Genomic DNA, 24,329 nt, shown 5'->3' on the forward strand with positions numbered 1-24,329 from the left:
TGAACTTTGAAAATATTAAAGATGATTGATTGTCATCTTTTACATGTGCATGTTTTATTTGAATATTTTCAAAAGTGATTGATGCTTTTTTAGACTTATACAAAAGGTAGATGATTTTGTTTGAAAAATTTTTTGAAAAAGAAAATGTGCTGCTTTTGTCATATGCCAAAAGTAAAAGATTAGGTTTGATTTTTTTGAAAAAGTGAATGATGTTGTCTTTAACATGTGAATCTTTTTAAATTTGAATATGAAGTCTCATATGCCTATAAATAGATCATTTGAGAGCTTCACATTCACAACATCCAGAGCATACAACATTCATTCAAAGCTTTCATTCTCTCTTCTCTAAACATTGAGCTTTAATCATTGTTCATTTTGAGAGATATAGTTTGCGCTTTATTGTTCTTATTTCACTCATTGATGAGTGTTTTCTGATAACCTACCCACTATCAGCTCTTGTATAAGAAAAATGGTGTGTATAACCCTTGTGAGTATAGAAAGTGTTCTACACTGGGAATAGTTGAATCACCACGTGTAAGGTGATTGCAAGTGTAGAGAGTGTTCTACACGGATCCTTTGTAGCGGTATTGTTCAAATGTGTAATAGGTTTCTATCTCCACCTGAAGGAGGTTGAATAGTGAATTTGAGAATCCTCAATGGGTAGCTTGAGGCAAGGACGTAGGCAGTGGGGCCGAACCTCGTTAACATACTAAGTTTGCTTCTCTCTTACCCTTCCTCTTTATATTTATTACTGTTTCGCATTTTGTTTATATTTTATATTGTATATTTGATTTATAATTGTTATTTTTTTAAATATAACTCAATTCACCCCCCTCTTGTGTTAGTCATCTGGGCACCAATTGGTATCAGAGCTAGTTGACCTGTACTGTTCATACATGCATATCATGGGAACTCTCGCTTGTGGCTGTGTCACCGAAACAAAACTCTCCGACCATGGGTGACGGTGCACCGGTAGAGACGGTGGCCGGCTAGTCTGGTAGGTACAATTGTTAGGTGACATAGGTGCGGCCTATAATCAGTAACAATTGGTATCAGAGCTAGTTGACCTGTATTGTTCATACAGGCAGATCACTCATGGGAACTCTCGCTTGTGACTGTGTCACCGAAGCAAGACTCTCCGACCATGGGTGACGGTGCACCGGTAGAGATGGTGGTCGGCTAGTCTGGTAGGTACAATTATTAGGTGACATAGGTGTGGCCTATGATTAGTAACAATTGTTATCAGAGCTAAGAGCTCTATTATAAGATTAACTATCTTTTGAGTTAAGATCGTATGACTGACATTGCAGCTTCATTTGGTGAAGGTCAATCTAGCAGTCGGCCTCCACTCTTTTATGGTGATAATTACTCATTCTGGAAAGTTAGAATGAGAATATTTCTTCAGGTTCAAGGTAGAGAAATCTGGAAATGTATTGTAAATGGACCTTATATTCCAACAAAAGTGGTTGATGGAGTAAAGGTCAAAAAGGAAGAAGAAGAGTTAGATCGTGAAGACGATAGACTTTATACTTTAAATTTAACTGTTATGAATTTATTATATAATGCTCTTAATGGAAATATAGAATAATGAATTGCGCTACAGCAAAGGAAATTTGGGATAACTTGGAAGTAACTTATGAAGGAATTTCGCAAGTCAAGGAATCAAAAATTTATATTCTTACTCATGAATATGAAATGTTTAAGATGAATGATGATAAATCTATTTCTAGTATGCACACTCGTTTTACTAACATCATAAACAGCTTAATAGCTCTTGGCAAAGTTTATTCCAAGGTGGAGATGATAAGAAAAATTCTCAACTGTTTACCAAAACGTTGGAAATCAAAAGTTACAGCGATTCTTGAAGCTAGAGACCTCAAGAAGCTCGAAGTCAATGAACTCATCGGGTCACTTATCACCCATGAATACACATTGAAAAGAGGAGAAGAAGAAGGAAAGTCAAAGAAGAGCTTAGCACTTAAAGCTGTTCCTCATGAAAGTAAAAGTGATGAAGATGAGGAAAATAAAGATAAAGATGAAGAAGTTGCGATGATAACAAGAAGAATTCAGAGGTTCTTGAAGAAAAATAGAACTCCTTCGAGGAAATCTTTCAAAAAGTTTTCCAAGAAAGATTCAGGTAAAAATGACACTTTAATTTGTTATAAATACAATAAGTCTGGTCATATCAAATCAGATTGTTCTCTGCTAAAGAAAGATCGAAACAAGGGAAAGAAAGTAATGAAAGCTACATGGGATGATGATTCAAGTAGTTCAGATAGTGAAGCAAGCAATAGAGAATCAACAAATCTTTGTCTTATGGCTAAAGATGGCATTGAGGTAACAAATCTTGATAATATTAAAGATCTTTCATATGAAGAATTGCAAAATATTTTAGAAGAGGTATATGAGGAATTTGAAAAATTGGGTATCAAGTATACTGCTTTGAAAAAGAAAAAATCTTCTTTAACAAACGAAATTGAAATTTTAAGAAAAGAAAGTATCATTTTGAAAGATGAAAATCTTGAATTGAATAAGAAGAAAACCGATTTAGAAAATATTGTTGAAAACTTTACGAATGGAAAAAGAAATTTTGAAAAACTTCTTGGTAGTCAAAGATGTGTTTTTGACAATGCAGGTTTGGAATATATGCCAAAACAAAAATACAAACCTTATACAAATTTCTTTAATAATTATTCTACATCAAAGACTAATATTCAAAATTCTTTTTATAAAAATAATTTTGTCAAAAAATGATATTATTATAATTATTCAAGTTTTTCATATATGTCACATGCTATTTACAATTTTTGTAATAGAAATTGTCATAATTATCATACTTGTCCTATTAGAAGAAATCATACAATGACTATTAGGGCCATATGGGTACCTAAAAATCTTGTTTCTTCTAATACTAATAAATAAAGGACCCAAAGAACTTGGGTACCAAGAAAAATCATTTTAATTGTTTTTATAGGTATGTATGAAGTCATCCACAAGCAAAAACAAGTGATTTTTAGATAGTGGATGTTCAAGACACATGACGGGAGACAAGACTAAGTTCTTTGATCTTAGATCTAAAGAAGAATGACACGTGACATTTGGAGACAACTCGAAAGGGAAGATCATGTGAATAGGTAAAATTGGTAATGAATCTTCTCTCATAATTGAAGATGTTCTACTTGTTGAAGGTCTAAAACATAATCTTTAGAGCATAAGTCAATTATGTGATAAAGGATTTACAGTTACTTTCAAAATGGATAAGTGCATTATTTTGAATGATCATGATTGTAATATTTGTTTTATTGCTTTTAGAAACAATAATGTTTATACAATCGATTTTAAAGAAATTACCTCACAAGATATTATTTACTTTTTAGCTCAAAATGAAACTAGTTGGCTATGGTATAGAAGATTAGGTTATGCCAACATGAAACTTATTTCTAAACTTTCAAAAAATAATCTTGTGAGAGGTTTACCAAAAATAAATTTTCTTAAAGACAAAATTTGTGATGCATGTCAATTTGGTAAACAAACAAAAACTTCTTTTAAAACTAAGAAACATATTTTCACTACTAGACCATTGCAACTAATACACATGGATCTTTTTGGACCAAATAGAGTTGCAAGTCTAGGAGGAAAATATTATGCATTTGTTATTGTTGATGATTTCTCTAGATATACTTGGGTCATCTTTCTTGCTCATAAAGATGAGGCATATAATGCATTTACCAAGTTATGCATGAGAATTCAAAATAAAAAGGGCTATACTATTTCAAGTGTCCGAAGTGATAGGGGAAAAGAATTTGTTAATAAAAATATTGAAACATTTTGTGATGAAAATGGTTTTGTGCATAATTTTTCTGCTCCTCGAACTCCTCAACAAAATAGGGTAGTAGAGAAGAAAAATAGATCTCTTCAAGAGATGGCAAGAACAATGCTCAATGAGAACAACTTGCCTAGTTATTTTTGGGCCGAAACGGTAAGTACTGCATGTTATGTTATAAATAGAGTTATGCTAAGGTCTAAATTAGATAAAACCCCCTATGAGCTTTGGAATGAGAAAAAGTCCAACATTGGTTACTTTCATGTATTTGGATGTAAATGTTTTATTTTGAATGACAGAGATAATTTAGGCAAGTTTGATGCAAAATCTAATGAAGGTATTTTTCTCGGGTATTCTACTAATAGTAAAACTTATATAGTATTCAATAAAAAGACTTTAACTATACAAGAATCTATGCATGTAGTATTTGATGAATCTAATTCTCCACTCTCCAAGAAATCTATTGATGAAGAAGCAGGAGGTATAAATAATATGGAAAGTCTCAATCTCAACAAAGAGAACACAATAGAAGAAGTTCAACATGGAACCATCAGGAAAGATCATCAAAATTTAATACAAGATGCAACCAAACAGTAGAAATTTGTGAAAGATCATCCAGTGGAATAAATTTTGGAAGAACCTTCACGAGGTGTAAGTACTCGATCATCTCTTAGAAATATTTGCAAACATACTGCTTTTCTATCTCAGATTGAACTTAAAAATATTGATGCCGCACTTCTTGATGAATCTTGGATTCTAGCTATGCAAGAAAAGTTGAATCAATTTGAAAGAAATGATATTTGGACACTTGTTCCTAGACCCAAAAATCATACTATTATTGGAACAAAATGAATTTTTAGAAACAAGAAAGATGAGTCCGGAGTCATTACTAGAAATAAGGCTCGACTCGTAGCCCAATGTTTTAATCAAGAAGAAGGAATCGATTATGATGAGACATATGCACCAGCTGCAAGATTAGAAACTATTCGAATGCTACTTGCATATGCTTGTTATAAAGATTTCAAACTTTTTCAAATGAATGTTAAAAGTGCTTGCTTAAATGGTTTTATAAATGAAGAGGTACATGTTGAGCAACCTCCAGGTTTTGAAAATCATGTTTCCCCAAATCATGTTTTCAAGCTCACAAAAGCATTATATGAACTTAAACAAGCTCCTAGAGCTTGGTACGAGAGACTCAGTGGTTTCTTGATTGAAAAAAGTTTTTCAAGAGGAAAATCGACACAACTCTTTTCATTAAATATGAAAATGATGATATTCTTTTGATTCAGATTTATGTTGATGATATAATATTCGGTACTACTAATGAAAATATGTGTCAAGTTTTTGCTAAGACTATGCAGGAAGAATTTGAGATGAGCATGATGGGAGAACTTACATTCTTTCTTGGATTGCAAATTAAGCAAGTAAAAAGTGAGACATTCATCAATCAATCAAAATATATTAAGGAATTACTGAAGAAGTTTGGGATGAAAAATGCTAAGGAAATTGGAACACCAATGAGCCCATCAACTAAACTTGATAAAGATGAATTCGGTAAGCCAGTTGACTCGAAGATATATCGAGGTATGATTGGTAGCTTATATTTAACAGCCAATAGACCAGATATTATGTTTAGTGTGTGCTTATGTGCACGCTTTCAATCATCTCCAAAAGAATCACATTTAATTGCAGTTAAGCGCATTCTTAGATATCTTAGTGGTACAATTAACTTAGAGTTATGGTACCCTAAGCACATATCTTTTGATCTAATCAGCTACACAGATGCAGATTATGCTGGCTGTAAAATAGATCGAAAAAGCACTAGTGGAGCATGTCATTTCTTAGGTCATACACTAGTTTCCTAGTTTAGTAAAAAATAAAATTCTGTTGCACTATCTACTGCTGAGGCAGAATATGTTGCTGCTGGTACTTGCTGTGCTTAAGTTCTCTACATGAAGCAACAATTTGAAGATTTTAAACTCATGTATAATCACATTCCAATTAAATGTGATAATACAAGTGCTATAAATCTTTCAAAGAACTCGATACAACATTCTAGAACTAAGCATATTGAAATAAGATATCATTTTCTTCGAGATTATGTGTAGAAATGCAATATAATACTAGAGTTCACAAACACACACGATCAGTTAGCAGATATTTTCACAAAACCTTTACCAGAAGATAGATTATGTATGATCAGAAGAGAAATAGGTATGATGCATGCTATGAATATCTCTTAAAAGATATACCAGAGTCAATAAAAATAGAGATAAATTTTTTAAATACTTTTACATAAACTTGAGATTCTTAACCTCATGTTTGAGACGCTCATTCTCTTCATACAATATCATGTCATTCTTATTCATGGGAACCGGCAAGCGGAATGAAGAATCTAATAACGATTTCAACTGTTTATTCTTCTGCCGAATGATTCCTTCCCTTGTGTGAGACTCTTGAACAATTCGTTGAAGTACAACAATTTGTTCTTTGAGTTTTTCAACTTCATGATTTTTGGCTTGTAGCCGCTGCGAAAAAGCAACAATAGAGGAAGAGTAACGAGTCCCAAGACTCACTAAGTCATAGATAGCATCAGAATCTGACTTATTAGTCAGATTATTATTTTCTTGCTGCAACATGGAACCAATGGCAACTGCAGAAAGGACAGGAGGTTGAGATGCAGAATGCCTCATGGATGGATCTAGAGAAATGTTAGAAGAATGAGCTATTGAGAATAGAATAGAAGGCTTAAAATGAGAATGTTGAAAGAATGCAGATGGGTTATAGAGATGAGAAGAAAACTTGATGCGGATTGGATGAACTTTAAAACTGATTTTATAGAGATAGCATAAAGAACCAGACGAGTTATCATCCAAGTTAAAGAGCAATGTGATTTTTTTTTTCCCGATCGGTGAAAATGACATTTTTTAGAAACTCGGAGCCTTCAATCTCGTTTGTCAACAACATCAGGCGATTTTTTCAAATCTCCAGCCACACTTGTCAGGTCACGGACAGATCAAATTTATTTATTTATTTATTTTCAACTATCTACAGTGTCTATTAACGCACCTTTTTTAGGTCCATTTACTTGTTGCGGATCCTTTTTAATGATGCCAAAAGGGGGAGAAGTGTTAGATTAGAACATTAACATTGTTTGAATTGCTAAACTTATTATATATGCTTGGAATTATATTTATACTTTTGCTTGAAAAACTAACGCACATTCTCAGGAGGAGCTTAAGTATCAATACAGGCTTCAGGTTCTATCAAGTATTTGTCATCATAAAAAAGGGGGAGATTGTTGAACCCAAAGTTTCAAGTTTTGTGTAACTATATATCTACACATGAATTTTAATGATAACAAATGAATTCAAAGAATAAAGAAGTCTCAAGCTCAAATTTTCTACACAATGGAGTCAAGCACATCAAGGAAACAAACATGAGCAAGAAGGGAACAAGTTCACATTAAAGTTATAGAGTAATGTTGTAAATCTCTTCAAAATTCAAAATTAGGATTAATACTCAAAATTAATATTTTATCATAAAACATTAAAATACATTTTCCACATGTGCATGAATTTTTTTGAAAATTAAATTTAAAAATTTTGAAAGATAATTGATTGTCATCTTTTACATGTGCATGTCTTGATTAAATGGTTGAACTTTGAAAATATTAAAGATGATTGATTGTCATCTTTCACATGTGCATGTTTTATTTGAATATTTTCAAAAGTGATTGATGCGTTTTTAGACTTATATAAAAGGTAGATGATTTTGTTTGAAAATTTTTTTGAAAAGGAAAGTGTGCTCCTTTTGTCATATGCCAAAAGTAAAAGATTAGGTTTGATTTTTTTGAAAAAGTGAATGATATTGTCTTTAACATGTGAATCTTTTTAAATTTGAATATGAAGTCTCATATGCCTATAAATAGATCATTTGAGAGCTTCACATTCACAACATCCAGAGTATACAACATTCATTCAAAACTTTCATTCTCTCTTCTCTGAGCATTGAGCTTTAATCCTTATTCATTTTGAGAGATATAGTTTGCGCTGTATTATTCTTATTTCACTCATTGATGAGTGTTTTCTGATAACCTACCCACTATCAGCTCTTGTATCAGAAAAAGAGTGTGTATAACCCTTGTGCGTGTAGAAAGTGTTCTACACGGGGAATAGTTGAATCACCACGTGTAAGGTGATTGCAAGTATAGAGGGTGTTCTACACGGATCCTTTGTAGCGGTGTTGTTCAAATGTGTAATAGGTTTTTATCTCCACCTGAAGGAGGTTGAATATTGAATTTGAGGATTTTCAAGGGGTAGCTTAAGGCGAGGACGTAGGCAGTGGGGCCGAACCTTGTTAACATACTGAATTTGCTTCTCTCTTACCCTTACTCTTTATATTTATTACTATTTCGCATTTTGTTTATATTTTATATTGTATATTTGATTTATAATTGTTATTTTTTTAAATATAACTCAATTCACCCATCCTCTTGTGTTAGTCATCTGGGCAACATTCATGATTTTCAATATATTAATAACTGACACGTGGAGAAATTAGTTTTTTGTAAATTTTTTTTAAGTACATTTAGTATTTTCCGTAGATAAATCGTATTTGTAAAGTAGATCTTTCGTATATTACTTAGCACAATTTAATATATATAATTTATGGGATTAAGATCTCTTCAAGTTCATATATAGTGGAAGAAAAATAGATACACAAATTAAGTTTTACAATAAAGATTTAGGCTCTATTTGGATTGAAAAATAGTTTTATCTCATCTCTTTTAATTTCATCTCAACATCTAAACACCACAAACATAAAAAAATAATTAAACTTTTTTATATTTCAAAATAAAAATTATATTCTAACAATATTTTAACTGTATAATATTTTTATTCAATTTTAACTCTCTCATTTATCAAAAATCATAAAATATTTTAAACCAAACTATTTTATTAATATTTACAAATTTTTCATCTAAAAAGATAGACACGAGAATTGAGTTCTACCATAAAGATTTAAAGTTATCTTCATATGTTTATCTTCTTTCTTTTAACAAATTCTTAAACTTCAAGTTTGTGCAAAGATCTTTGGTAATATCCATTTGTACAATAATTCTGAATCGTTGGTAAAAAGTAGTTGTAAAGAAACTTTGGCATCCGATGTATGCCAATGTAAAAACAGACGCAAAAAATGTAATTGCAGCGATTATAGATACTTTTTGTGACTAACTTTGGCATTGAAAAATGACATTTTTCTTGTAGTGAGAGCTTAAGACAATCTTTTATGTATTTATTGAATGGAAATATATAACAGTGATTGGATGAACTAAAACTTATTGATTGTTTGTTCTTTCATCCAAACAGTAGGGTTTGTGCTTATCCAAAAACAAATAACTAATAGTGTGTTTTTGGGAGGAGGATTTGGATTTTGGTGTTTAGTATCAAAGTCCTTTATAAAATTTTGAATTTTGAAATCATGGTTTATTTTAATTTTTAAATCCAAATATAAATCCAATTTATAATTCTATCCAATTGCAAGTCATGTGCCCAATTTGCTGTAGCTCTCAATTAATTGTTGATTTACAGTGTATGAAAACCAGCATTAATCAAGGTGGTAGTTGATCAGGAATGGTGATCAGGATCAATCTTCTGATCCATATATAATATCATTTCTTGTTTTATTGGTGTTTTAGTGGTTATAATGAAGTGTTTGGTAACATCCCACACCCTTATTCCTATGCAAATCTTGCTACCTAATTAATATGAATAATAATAATAAAATAATGCTACTTTAAATTTGATAATTTTAAATATAATAAAAATTACTATTATATTTAAATATTTTATTGTACTATCAAGTTAGTGCTTACCCTTTTAGTTGTTTTATTTTCTCAGGACATGTTTGGATGCTTAAAGTATCTTAAAATTTTGTGACTAGCTATGAAATAGTTTGAGTGAATATATTTTATTAAGTTTTGAAAAATGAGAGAAAAAAATTTGAATAAAAATATTTTTTAAAATAAGCATTGTATTAGAATTTAAAGTGAGTAGCTAAAGTTAAAAAAAAAAAAAAAAATCTTGAATGTAATTTTTAAATATTATTTTTGTTTTGAAGTTTGTAAAAGTTGTATTAATTTTTGTGTTTGAATAATAATTAGATGAAAAATTTAAAAATTTGAAATTGAAAAGTATTTTGTATTTGAGTGGTATTGAAGAATGAAGTTACGAGAATTTTTGAGAATTTTAAAAATTCTCATGTTTGCCAAAACATGCCTAAACCTTTTGATTATATAATTTAAATGTCATTATCTGAATTAAAATAAAGTAAACATGATAAATACCTTGGAGCATTTTGATCCTTCTTTCTTAGTTCCACCACCTTAAAATGATTTTTTTTTTCCTGGAGAAATCCCACCATCTGATTTGATTTGTTTCCTTGAGCATTATTATAAGTAATAATCAAATGCAATTATGTGGGTTGGCAATACTATAAAATGTGAATTTTGCTTAATGTTCCTAAACAATAACTCAACCAATTGTTTAACTGGTTTTTTTTTAGCTTTTTTTATCATTTAATTATGGGTTGTAGATATCGTCACGATTCGATCACTCTGGTCTCTTAATTTTTCTCAATAAAGAACTCGAGAATGTCGCCAAACTACAAGATCATAAAATAATATTCGAAGTATTGCTTAATCTTGATGATAAGGATTTCCAAACTATAAAATATGGGTTGTGTGATATATTATCCGAAGAATATTGAGGTAGTTCGGTGTAGTTTCTACACTCGGTGTCGTGTCTTTGTAATGAATTTGATATCCATGAAATGAAAGAAGTTTTGTATGATGGGTGTGTACGGCCTTTCCCTCTTGGTTCTTGCTTATGGTGCAAGAGTAGGATGCTTTGTGTCATTATACCGAAGATAGGATTTCCAACGTGTTTTCAAATCCCCATGTCCCCCTCCTTACATCCCTCAATAACAACTCTAACGTCACCATGCCCAACAAAAATCATATTTTATTTTATTTTTCAAATTAGATTATTTATTTTAAGAATGATAGACATATTTTAATTTTAAGAGTAATGTTACATACAGTTGTAGAGTATGCAAGTATTGTACAATTATTTTGGAAAAGAGTGGGGTCTACTATTAAAAAATTTAAATTTTTTCGTGTGAATACTATATTTATTTACTTTTTTTTTAAATAATTGCACAATACTTGCATACTTATAACTTCAATTATTATTTTTCATAATCAAATGCCAACTATTGTCCTAATCTCTGAGTAGGGATTGTTGTAACACCCTTTTTTTTTTTTGTATTTATTTCAATTTCTTTACATTTTAATGATTGAATCTACCCAACTTAAAAAAAGAGTTTGTCATATGGCTTGCATTAGGTGGTTTTCTGTTAAATGAAAATAATGAAAATCATAAGCTATAAAATAATTGCTTTCTTGCTTTCATTGTAAACAAAGCAAAGACATCTATCCTTAAAACAAACCCAAAATTTCTGTTACCTTTGGTATATATGTATGCTTTTATTGGTGGATTTGTCCTCAAACAGAAAGTAGCAGAGCAAAGGATCCACTCTCATCCAATAGATATACAGTATTTTATTACCTACAAGTAGGGCCATCAACAATAATATTCATTTTTCCTTTCCCCTCCCATATTGGTTGGATTTTAAATGTAGGGTCTTCAATTTTGGTTTTGGTTAACAACTCCAATTCCATGATGAAGTTGCATTTCATAAGTTTAACACGTCGTTTAGTTTTACAGATGAGATGAGATGAGATGAGATGAATTATTTATTATATTTTATTTAAAAATTTAAAAAAATTATAATGATTATATGAGATAAGATTAAATGGTTTGTAAAAATAAACTAAACATAAATCGAGTTTTGCTATATATAAGTGAATTTATATACTAATTTGCATATTAATACTGATGCTTTTATATTCAAAATTCAAATTGGTATTATTTTTAATAAAATTTACTTTCTAACCATTCACATTGGATGAGTGCATGTATTGGTGCGCATAATCGCTTACAACTAAATTTTCTAAACCTAAATTCTATTTTAATTTTAAATTTTAACATTTTTAATTATATTTGTTGATGCTATACACTTTTAAGTAATTGTTTATTTAGATAGTGGGCATATAAGATTATTTAACAAGATTTATCTCTTTTTATTTTTATTTTGTAGTAGGAAAAAATATATAAATACATTTATTGGCATGACCATAATATTAATATGTCAGTTTGGAATGGTGTGCATTCATGGAATTTGGGTGGCCCAATTAAACGTGAATAAGCTCACCGTCCGATGATGATTTCCCAGTCGGTGGGGTTTGTTTAATTGCCCTTAAATAGAAGGAATAGAAGAAGAGAGGTGCCCCTTATTTTTATGGCTTAAATGTCCCATTAGATAGTGCTTGCATACACAACTAATAATAAATCGAGGAAACAATCTCAAATGAACCTTAAATTAGGATCCCACATTTATGATCCTATCTATCAATGATCTTGTAATCTGATAGATATATAAATGGGTATCATGATTAGCATTGAATTTTCCTATTGTTGATATTCTTGTTTTTCAAGAGAGTAATACTATATACAGTATTATCATCTTATTTTTATTCTATCAAGTAAGATGTGACATATTCATCATTATTAGATGATAAAGAAACATATAATAAATGATCATTCAATAATTATAAATGTGTCACATCTTACATAATGAAATAAAAATAACATGATAATATTATTGTATAGAATTTTCCTTTTTAATAAATAATATATATATTTTAATTTTTTGTGTTAATATTGGAATGTGATACTCAAAATTAATGATTGTTGACAAGGAGACATGGACTCTATTGTGTTTGGTTTTGGCAAAATAAAATTTATTGACGAATTACATTTTGTTTCTTTTTCGTTCTTGGAGTTGTGACCGTGGGAATGATGCTGTAAAATGTGTCTTTACGAGTGTCTTTTAATTTTTTAATATTATTTTTTATTTTAAAATTTAAGACTCAAATTTGTGAATGCGGAATTCTAATTTGTATTAACTCGCCCAAGAAACGCTACGCTTCCCCCTTGGCTCAAGATTATGTTGGTTTCCTACCTTCCAAGAGTGCCTCAACGTGAATTGAAGCTTAAGATAAAAACTTAAAAGCATTTTAATAAGACATCGCGTAATATTTTAGATGTCATTTAGATTGAGAAATACTGTCAACTAATCTCATTTTATTTCATTATTATAATTTTATTAAATTTGTACATAAAATATAATAAATAATTCAATATTTTCAAATTTTAAAATAATAATAATATTAAAAAAATAATATTTTATTTAACTTTTAACTTTTCTCTAAAACTATTTCATCTCATTTTACTGTTTAAACAATCTCTAATCTTTTGAAAGAAATGTTGATATTTTTCACTCATCAATGCATAAGCTTTTTGTCACTATGATTATAGAAAATCTTAACTTATTTTAGACCTTATTTTACAACCTTTTTTCAAAATATACCAAGGCATTGTATTCTTTGGTGGGCCTTGTTCTAAGTAATAGATTGTTCTGACAACAACCTTTCCGACTTAATCATGAAGTATTTAACAAATTTCACAATTTTTATTTTATATATGTTAGCTTGAGTGGTTATGGGGATATCCCCACATTCATGAACTTCAAGCATTTATCTTCTCTCTCACAATGCATTTATTTTACTCATAAAAATACGCTCAATGCATGTGATTGGGGAGCGTGGCAAAGGGCGTGGAGAAAGAGCGTGGCCCAAGTATCCAAGCTGCAGAGCATCGCACCGTACCTACGCAGATGACTCTTCCCTCCACTGACAAAAACATAGCAAAATACAGATAGGGACTCGGGAACTGAGTTCAGAAGCAAACCTGTTCGAAGCTCCTACCAACAGCCTACGAGTGCGAGACACTACAAAGGCGCAAATGCCTTCCTTTCTTCTCTTTCTAAACTAGGGTTTTCTCGGGTTTTGAAACTCCCACCAGGGGAAGAAAAAAAAAAAAAAAAAAGAAAGAAAGAAAGAAGAAAAATCAATCAAAATACCAACTCCAACGAGACCAACCTCCTCCATAGTTCAGAGTGTCTGAAAGGCCTTCTGGTAAGACAATAAATGTTGTTTTGGGGGTATTTCATGCTTATATTTCTTTTCTCAGCAATGCTTCTTTCATTGTTTTTATATGTTTTCTTATTTTACCTTTTCAAAAATAGTTTTTTTATTTTTATTTTTTGTATTTGATTTTTGCTAATTAAGGATGAGATGTTTTTTGGTTTTGTCAAAACGTTTATTTGGTTAAACGCTATCAGTTACCCTTGTGTGTTCGAGGAAAGAGAGAGAGAGAGAGGTTTTCGTTTTCTGGGGTGCTTCTGCTTTGGAATGGAAATGTGGGTATGTGGTTGAGATGAAAATCTTGAACGTTTCTAAAGTGCTTTCTGAGAAGAAGAGCTGGAGTTTGATACTTTTAGTTTTGTATGCTTTTGGAAGTACGTCGACATGTCAGAAGAGTGATTCTTTTTTTCATCTGTTGGCTGAGCTCAAAGCTCTGTTTATGATTTCTCTGTTTTAGTTCTCCGTCCTATCGTTGCATCCGATCGGGCATTTACACCCACAGTGTGTTAGATCTAAGCGTTTCAAAGGTCATAAATGCAACCAGTTTGAAAGCTCAGAAGCTCTCATTTGTCTGGTTTCGCTTTATTTTTACTGCAAAGTTTCATTTCAATATATAAATAATATATCTTTGTCTTCTTTATTTTTTTAATTAATATATTTATTTCTTCTTAGTTAGTGCTTACGCCTCCTTTTCTTTTTTATCCCACTTCAATATGTGGGAGTTTTTAGCTGTGAATATGAATTTCTCTTGCTTTACTGATTTAAGCTTGTCACGATTATTTCACTTGCTACTTTTTTGAGGGAAAAAAAAATTGTTAAAGAAACGAAATTTGAGGAGCGGAGATGGGGAGGATTAAATAATGGGTTATTATTGTAATTTACTTCATTCTTCTAGCCCACAGTGGCTTCAATAGTGGGTTGGGACCATAGCATAAGAGAAAGTACTGGAGTGAAAGGAAAGAAAAAGAAAAGATGAGGATTGAAAATTTGACAGATTGATTGCATAATCATGTCTAATAAAATATTTCTGTTGCAACTTTTTTCTTTTTCTTTTTTTTCTATCTTATTTCTTATAGGTATTTTATTTTTCGTCTAGTGGTTTTGGTTGGTGTTGGTGGAGGTAGTTTCTGTGGAGTTTCTTCCAAGCGATTGTGTTATTTGTTTGTTAGACTTTGAGGCTGAAAATGGACATGAGCTAGCTCTCTTTTAGCAACTATTTATTTATTTTTTTCCATCATGTATATTATATTCCTATCATCTTTTTTCTCTCATCCCAGTATTTCTCAGAACTACAGCAGGTGCTGGGGTCCACTTTGAAGGAGGGATCCTTACTTTATCCCTTATTGCCACTTTTACACAAGGAGATCAGAAAAAATAAAATAAAATATGCAGACACCAAAAGCAAGGTAAAAATGTTTGTTACGAGCCTTTTACAGTATTGTGATTAATCTTTGTTCGACATTATTCTAACTTTTACCCTCGTGATTTGAATTTGGACTGTGTAAGGTGGATTCCAATATTATTCAGTTTCGTTGCTGTGACTTAATTTTGTTTTTGATATTCATAAAGAATGCAGGCAGTCAAAATTTTTTTGAATATACTATTTGGAATAAACTAAACGGTTTGCATAATTTCATTCAAAATTCTGCGGAAGATATGAATGTTATCCTGTTGCAACATTGCTATTCCAGGAAGTATCTGAAAGGAAAAAATAAAAAAGTGTTGTGTAACAGTAATGCGAGACAAAGTTTCAAGCAATGAGTTTGACCCAAGGTTTTAAAAAACTCATCTGGAGCATTTAATGTAAAATATGTATCAGAGTGTGTATATATTGAACTCTTTGAGGACTGACGTGCACCAAATGATTTATCTTTATCCATCAGATTGGAAGAACTAACTTCTGTATTTTTTAAAGTGCACGTTCCATTTTCAACTAGTCAATATGCATATCTTCATGATTAGTTTCTGAAAGGGAAACTGAAAAGCTAAAGAAGTACCGTCCCAAGTATTCCATATATGTCTTTAATGTTGGGCTTATCACCAATATATGCGTGTTGGGTGAGTTTAGCAGATAGCTGATTCTGGATATGGTTTCCAGTCTCTCCAAGAGAATCATCTTGCTGCATCGTTAGAACTGATATAGACAAAAATGTGAGGACATCTATATTCTACTTGACAAAAGTGTATGTCAACACCAAGAATATCAATGGATTTCTTAAACTAAATAATGCCATTTTGATTTTGAGCTGCCAATGTCATCAGTTGCTGTAAATAGATTTTTGGTTTATCTATATGTTTTCTGATTTGATTATCACTCCACTGAGTCTGAAAGCAGAACCAGTTTGGAAGTGCCACAAAAGAAATCTCCTGCGACACCTCGGATTGTTCGCCAACTCAAGACACCGGGCTCAGATTCCGACCCAGCCAGTAGGACACCAAAAGACAAAAGTCCTAAAGTCATTGAACGTAGGTCACCACGAAGCCCAAACTCTGAGGTACATCACGATAACAAATAATAAAATCAGCTCATTTTTACTTATAAAAAAAAAATCAGGTGATTGTGTTGGAGAGTTTCTGCCGAAAGCTCATACTCGTGTTGGCAATCACATGCACACTTCTGCTTTTATAAAGCATCATATGAGTTCTTATTTGTCATAATTTTTTTCAAAAGATTTGACTGTCAGTTTTAAAAGTTTCTTAATGCTTGATGTTTTAGTTAATCCTTTTCATCTTCTCTAAATGTCATCCCCTCCCCCTTTGTCTTGTGAGCTCCAGAAGAAGCGCCTAAGCCGAGTTTCTGAATTGGAGTCGCAGCTTGCTCAACTCCAAGAGGATCTGAAAAAGGCAAAGGACCAACTGAACTCATCTGAATCATGGAAGAGGAGGGCCCAACAGGAGGCTGAAGAGGCCAAGCAGGAGCTCTTCGACATGTCAGCAAAGCTTGAGGAATCCCAGCAGCAGCTGCTGGAGCTTTCTGCTTCTGAAGAAGCTCGGCTTCAGGAGCTCCGTAAAATCTCCCAGGATCGTGATCGAGCTTGGCAATCTGAACTTGAGGCTGTCCAGAGGCAGCACTCTATGGATTCTGCTGCCCTGGCTTCTGCTATGAATGAAATTCAGAAGCTAAAAGTTCAGCTCGAAGTGGTGGCTGAATCAGAAGCTACCCAAACTAAGAGTGCAGAATCAGCACATGCAGAGATCCAGGGCTTGAGAATGGAACTTTCTAGAACTCTAGCCCTGGTTGAAAGGTTGAATACTGAACGCAATAATTGCAAAGAATCTGAAGCATGGGCCATGGAAGTTGTTAATAAAACTCAAAGGGAATTGGAAGAAGCGAATGCAACTGCAGAAATGCTCCGGTCAGATGGCATCAAAGCCATGGAAGCGTACAACTCCTTGTCAGTTGAATTGGAGCAATCAAAAGTGCAAGTGGAATCATTGGAGGGACGTGTGAGCACACTCCAGGTAGATGTGGTAGATAGCAATGGAAAAAAGTTGGTGGATCCTACAGGCACTAACAAGATTGTTCAGGAAAATGAAGAAAACGAGGACACTAACCAGCTTAAAATGGAGCTTAATTTTCTGAAACCTGAAGTGGGTAAATTGAAAGCTGCTTTAGATGCAGCCGAGGTTAGGTACCAGGAAGAATATATTCAGAGCACGTTGCAGATTAGAAGTGCCTATGAACAACTTGAGCGGACAAAATCAGAATCATGCCAACGAGAGGCTGAAATGGAGTCAGAATTAGAGAAATCGAAGGCTCAGGTTGAGGAGCTAAGGGTTTGCTTGATGGGCAAGGAAACTGAATTGCGGAGTATTTCAGAAGAAAATGGGGAGCTGAAATTGAAGATTGAAAAAAACCTGTCAAGTGAAAAAGAATATAAACTTGCGATGGCCCTGAGGAAGTCAGAGGCAGATTTAGCAGAGGCGAAGGCAAGTTTGTTGGATAAGGAGGCAGAGTTGCAGAATATCACTGAGGTAAATGAATTGCTCAAGATGGAAATAAAGAAGAGGGACTTGGAAAGGAATCAAGTTAATGATGAGGTTGTTGCTCTGGCAGAAGCAGCAAGGACTGCAGAGCGGGAGGCTCTGATGAAACTTGGCAATATAACTGAAGAAGCAGATAAAAATAGTCAAAGAGCAGAACGAGCGACTGAGCAGCTCGATGCAGCACAGGCTGCAAATTTAGAAATGGAGGCTGAGTTGAGGAGGTTAAAGGTGCAGTCAGATCAGTGGAGAAAGGCAGCTGAGGCAGCTGCTGCAATGCTTTCAACGGCAAACAATGGGAAGTTTGTGGAGAGAACAACTTCTCATGACAACAGCTACAATCCTATGGATTCACCTTATTCAGAAGACATGGATGATGATTCGCCTAAGAAGAAAAACGGAAACATGTTGAAGAAGATTGGAGTGCTATGGAAGAAGGGCCAGAAGTAAAATGGAATTATGTGACAGGTAGCAGATTGTTCCATACTATTATCTTACTGCTTTCGGTATATTCTACTGTACTTATTTCTCTCTTCACTTCATTCTTGACAGGTATTTTGGTGGGTGGGTGCGGCTGGACTTTTCATGGAAAAGAATGTGAAAATGGTGAACTTAGTGTCATTTCTTTTAACCTGATGTGTTGTGGCTCTAGATAGACGCACTAGATATTCTATTCTGTCTTCTTAATTTTCGCTTGGACATCTTTACAGTTATGTTTTGAATCAGTTGATCTTCCTGCAAAAACACATCAGGAGCCCTTGTGTATGTAAATGGAACAAATGATCTGAAACTAGCAGCCTTGTTTATTTGTTACTTCAGCCATGAAGTGAGTTCCTAGGACAAGACCTGAGACTTCATAAATCAATCTTTACTTCGGCTAAGGAATACCATGAATAAATTGAAGACTTTGACCATTACAAATTTACAAGTCAAAAATCAAGTCTTGTGAAAAGCTATCCTCCTTTATAAAAACAAAAATTTTATGTTCAGTCAGTTTTGTATATTTTTGCGTATTCTATTAATGTGATTGATTGTTATTTTTTTAATATAAAATAATTATTTTTGTCAATCATATTAGTAAAGTGCGTAACAAATACATAAAAATGAGTAACAAATACATAAAAATGAGTAACAGAACTCATATCAAAATTATACTCTTATAGCACTAGCATCAGTTCGAATATTTCATTGGCCAAAATTTGTCTAATATCATGTTCATACTTGTTCTGTTTTGTCCACTTCATTTGAAATCTAATTTTATTTAAAAGTTAATTTCATATTAGGTTATCCACCTAAACTTTATATATTAATATAATATTATTTATTTTTTACTTAATTATTATTATTTTTTTAATCTAATTTCTTATCATTATGCTTTATAGATCTATAGGCTATATTTTATTTCTTAAAAAAATAAAATATATACACTTTTTTTAATGATTTTATACTTAATAACTTATCGGTTATTTTGTTCATTCTAATTAAATTATTATTTTTACTTATATTTCTAGTTATATTTTTTTATGAATATAACAATACTATATAAAATTCTATGATTGCGCTAATTTAAAATTTCATCTAAAGCACTCATAATGGATTCTTCATTCAATCTTTTAAAATACATTACTAAAATAGAAACGCTTCAGACCGGATACTCCTATAAATGGAGAATAACGGAGACCAATCAAGATTTGCGGTTAATTTTAAATCCACTATTGTGCGATGCAGGGGATAACTGGGAACTGAAAACCCTCTTTCTATCTCCCTTTCTTTCCTCTAGAACTAAAACCGAAAACTTCTCTCTCTCTCTCTCTCTCTCTCCATCTTCCCAGAATGCGACCTCCCCCCCCCCCCCCCCCCCCCCCCCCCCGCGGGAAACATATCTTCTCACAGTGGTTTACACCTGCTCGCATATATCTACCTGAATCCTACATGCCATACGCCGCTAGCCCCATCGCAGCAGCTGCCTTCCATTCCTCCTGCTTCATCACCTCCACAGCGACAATCGGAAAATATTAATTCAGATAACTCTACTACTCCCCCACTTGTTATTACTTGGTACTCAAAGAATTCGATAAATTAAAACACCCATATAAATGATTTTGATTAAAAAAAACCTGGCTATTAGACTTCTAAACAACCCAAATCAAAATTATTACTTGATAGATACATAAAAAAAAAATCTACAGCTTCATGAATTTCCTGAGGCTGCTTCATGCACGAGTAACAACATATCCGTGAAAAGAATTCACACCTTGTAACAATACTCCTTGGATACGCCCAAGATGCATGCAAATCCACACACATTTGGTTCACGTTCCCAGGAACAATGGAAAGCACAGTTTTGAAAAAGATAAAAAGAAACATCACACTTACTTGAAAATTTACCCGATTAAAATCAATCCCATGCCTAAAAAAAAAAAACCCCTGCAGTTAGAAGCAAACGAGGGGAAAAAGAGAGAGCGGCCGCGGGGGGGGGGGGGGGGGGGGGGGGGGGGGGTGTGGGGCACAGACCAACGAGGGGAGGGGAAAACCAATTTTGTTTCAGCAGGAGAAGAGGGGGACGCAGGAGGAGGAGGTATTCTGGGAGGAGGGGGGTGCAGACTGAGAAGAAAAAAAATCCTATGAAATGCATACCATAGGCCAACCCGTGTATGGCATACGTGGCAGCTTTTAATTGGACTCTATTATATGGATGAAAACGGATTAGCCTGTCTGAAGTTATTCTCTACTAAAATCTATTTTTTTTCTATTTTACATATTGATTTTTACAATATACTATACATCAGTGTATCTATTTTTTCTTCATATCATTTAAATATTATATTTGTTAATTTTTTATTCATTTAAAATATTTTCTCTACCTATTAATGATATCTTTAAATTCTTTGATATTTGCAATATATTTTCATATACAATATCATATAATTATGTTCTATTTTAAATTAATCCAAATATATAAGCTAAACTAAAAGATAAATTCATTCAAAAAATAAAAAGAAGAGATTTATAATGAAATGAAGAGATTAATTCAACTTTAGATTTTGTCTTTGGCGCTCAGCAAAGAAGAAAGCGTGGGAATGAGAGAGATGATCTGAAATGAAAATAAATAACTTTTGATGAAATGAAAAAAATCAACAGCACGAGAGATAAATTAATTTAAAATATTTACAATAATAAATAGCTCCCTCCACATCTAGCGGGTTCCTATAGTATAATGTAAAATGAATGATGGAATATAAAATCCATTGGAGGTACTTTTGAAAGAATTTATTTATATTTTAAATAAAAATGTATTATAGAACATCTATCAGGAGTGCTCTAATGTCTTAACTTCTTATCCTTTCTTGCATTAAGTTGAATATATACAATTTTTTCCAATTCAACAATCATAATAATAAGAGGCAGAGAGAAAGATACACTAGGTGTCATGGATAAAGGTGAGTAAGTCTATAGAAGAAGGTGGGATGGGGTTTCAAGATTTGGAAGGGTTTAATCTTGCAATGCTTGTGAAATTAGGGTGGAGATTGCTTCAGTATCCCTTTTCCTTAGCTTCACAATTTCTTAAGGCCAGGTATTTTCAGGATACTTCTTTCTTGAATGCAAGGTTGGGATAAAAACCCTCTTATATATGGAGAAGTATACTGAAAGCAAGACCTCTGATTGAGACTGGTACTTATTGGAGAATTGGGACAGGGGAAGAAGTGCAAATATGGGGTGACAAATGGCTTCCAAAAGGCACACCATTAATAGTTCATAGCCCAATATCACATCTTGATGGCAATGCCAAGGTTCAAGAACTTATAAAGTTAGGTGAGAAGAGATGGGATATGGAGCTTGTTGGGTAGATTTTTCACAAAGAAGAAGCTGACATTATTGCTCAAATACCAATAAGCTCATCCAATAGCCCTGATAAGATGATATGGAAGGGAATCTCTATAGGTATATTCACGGTTAGAAGTGCATACCATATACACCAGGAGTTGAGCCAAGCAACAAAGGGGCAAGCCTCAGGTAGCAATGACTTTAAGAACGTATGGAAAATTCTCTGGAACCTGCAAGTCACACCAAGAGATAGAGTTTTCCTATGGAGGGCCTGTTTAGAAGCTTTGCCTACTCACTCTAATCTTTTTAAGAGGAAAATTGTCGATCATCCAAAGTGTACAATCTTTAACATTGAAGAAGAGATAGCACCACACGCTTTATTGGAGTGTGAGTTAGCAAATGATGTTTGGTGTCAATGTTCAAAGAGATTGCAAAAAAGCTATTTCTCCAAGCTGAATCTTTTGGAAATACTCGAAGCTATTGCTGAGTCTATGGATACAGATTGTTTACAAGAGGTTGCAGTTGTTGCGAGGCAGATTTGGTGGAGGAGAAATGAGTTCATTTTCAACCAAGAATTTAAGCATTCTAATAAAGTGGTTTTTTTACGGCTCAACAGAACGTGAACATGATGAAAGAGATGGCGGTATAGAAAAGAGTCTCTTCAGAATCTAGTAGAAGCAACAATATCCAATGGCAGCAACCTCCTATGCACATTTCTAAACTTAATTGGCATGCAACAGTTGACAACAATCAAGTTAGAGTTGGGATTGGCATTGTAGTCAAAGATTTTGAAGGGAGAATTATTGCTACACCAAGGAATACCAATGCTTATTTCCTCTTCCTTCCTTGGCTAAATTGTATAGGGCATTGCAAGCAATTTGTTTTGGACTGGATTTGGGACTAACCAAGATAATACTTGAAGGGTACCCTTTACAAACAATTCAAGTTTTGAAGAAAGAAGAGAACCAGCTGACCAGTTTTGGCATATTTGTCTCTAAAGCCAAGATGAAACTTAGGAGTTTTGTTAAATGGGGATGTCACTCATGTAAAGAGAAGTGGTAATGTTATGTCTCATGTTTTGGTATAAGATGCTTTAGTCATTTATGATGTAATTGTTACTATGGAGGATATTCTTTCATATATTTCAGATTTGATTTAATGGAAAAAGCTTCACAGCTTTCTTTCAAAAAATAAGATTGAAATATTAAAATGACATTGCTGAGTCAAATAAGAATAAAAAAGGGAAATAAACTGAGGGAAATGTGAGAGATGGATTTTTGGAGAGAGAGAATAACGTAAACAAAGATATGGCTAAATTATTGTGCACAGACAAATTCGGTGAGACACTAATAACTCATAACCAAAAGTTATATCCTAATCCAATACATAAATTTTTATGTCCACTTAGCTAAATCTCACATAGCACATGCCTAGTTTGGTTACACAGATAAGATGAGATAAAAGTTAAATAAAATATTATTAAAATATTATATTTTAATATTATTTTTATTCTAAAATTTGAAAAAATTGAATTGTTTATTATATTTTGTATACAAATTAAATAAATTATAATAATTAAATAAGATAAAATTAAATTATCTCATCTCTTCTACTAAACCAAACTAGGTGTAAGTGAATGCCAGTGCTCTTATATAAAACTAGTAGTATAGCAATTGACGAAAACTAGGAAACCAGCTTTGGCCATAGCATGAAATCCCCATTAGATTCCATTTGGATAGCGAAAATATTTCATCTTATCTCATTATTATAACTTTTTTAAATTTTCACAAAAAATATAATAAATAATTCAACTTGTTTAAATTTTAAAATAATAATAATATTAAAAAAATAATATTCTAATAATATTTTATTCAACTTTAAATTTTCATTTAAAATAATCTTATCTCATCATATTATTGGATTATGAGATGATCTTAATTCAAATGGCATGCCATGTGTCTGTCATGTCTCTCTCTCTCTCTGCCTTTTCGAATACTGCAGCTGACCGAACTCATCTCTGCCTTTTCTCTAGAAATTTCATTTCTTTTCCTTGCACACAAACAGATCATTTAAACCCCCAAGTCACAATATTTAAACCTACTTTGTGTAGGTTGAACCAGAAGTAAACCTTATTGGCCATAGTAGGATTAGCAAGGATAATTGTAACTTTTCATATGCTTGATTCTTTGGTGGAAATGAAAATGAAGTGAAAAAGAAAATTGGTAAAATAGGGTTTAAGCGTAAATAGGTAAGTTTCTGCAACAAACGTAAGAATGGATAAGAAATAGAAAGAAACTGAATTATACAAAAAATAATTGAAAACAAGGTCAAAACGTAAAATTTATGAAGTATTATAAGGATCAAATTGCAAACAATAAAAGTTTAATTGCAAATCTATAAATAACCAGAAAAAGAAGTGGTAGAACCAATGTTTTGAATACTGTACCGTATGCCGTATTGGTCAATGCATTGAAACGAAATGTTTCGGTACTGATACCATTTCATGTACCGTTTCGAGATAGTCGA

General features: G+C 32.5%; 1 protein-coding gene across 3 annotated transcripts; it reads left to right on the forward strand.

Moving 5' to 3' along the window:
- The first annotated feature begins 13,537 nt into the window (after positions 1 to 13,537).
- Positions 13,538 to 18,791, forward strand: LOC122277240 (interactor of constitutive active ROPs 2, chloroplastic). Of its 3 annotated transcripts, none has more exons than XM_043087176.1 (5): positions 13,538 to 13,985; positions 15,282 to 15,400; positions 16,330 to 16,489; positions 16,809 to 18,446; positions 18,531 to 18,791. In XM_043087176.1, exons 2-4 carry the CDS (start codon positions 15,381 to 15,383, stop codon positions 18,426 to 18,428), a joined length of 1,800 nt encoding a protein of 599 aa, XP_042943110.1. In that variant the 5' UTR covers positions 13,538 to 13,985; positions 15,282 to 15,380; the 3' UTR covers positions 18,429 to 18,446; positions 18,531 to 18,791. The 3 variants fall into 3 exon arrangements, with proteins under 3 accessions (XP_042943110.1, XP_042943109.1, XP_042943108.1); XM_043087175.1 differs by having other exon boundaries at positions 13,540 to 13,985; positions 15,272 to 15,400; positions 16,770 to 18,446; XM_043087174.1 differs by having other exon boundaries at positions 13,540 to 13,985; positions 16,770 to 18,446.
- The last annotated feature ends 5,538 nt before the right edge of the window (positions 18,792 to 24,329 follow it).

This window comes from Carya illinoinensis, chromosome 9 (assembly GCF_018687715.1).
Source record: "Carya illinoinensis cultivar Pawnee chromosome 9, C.illinoinensisPawnee_v1, whole genome shotgun sequence".
NCBI classification, from domain to species: Eukaryota; Viridiplantae; Streptophyta; class Magnoliopsida; order Fagales; family Juglandaceae; genus Carya; species Carya illinoinensis.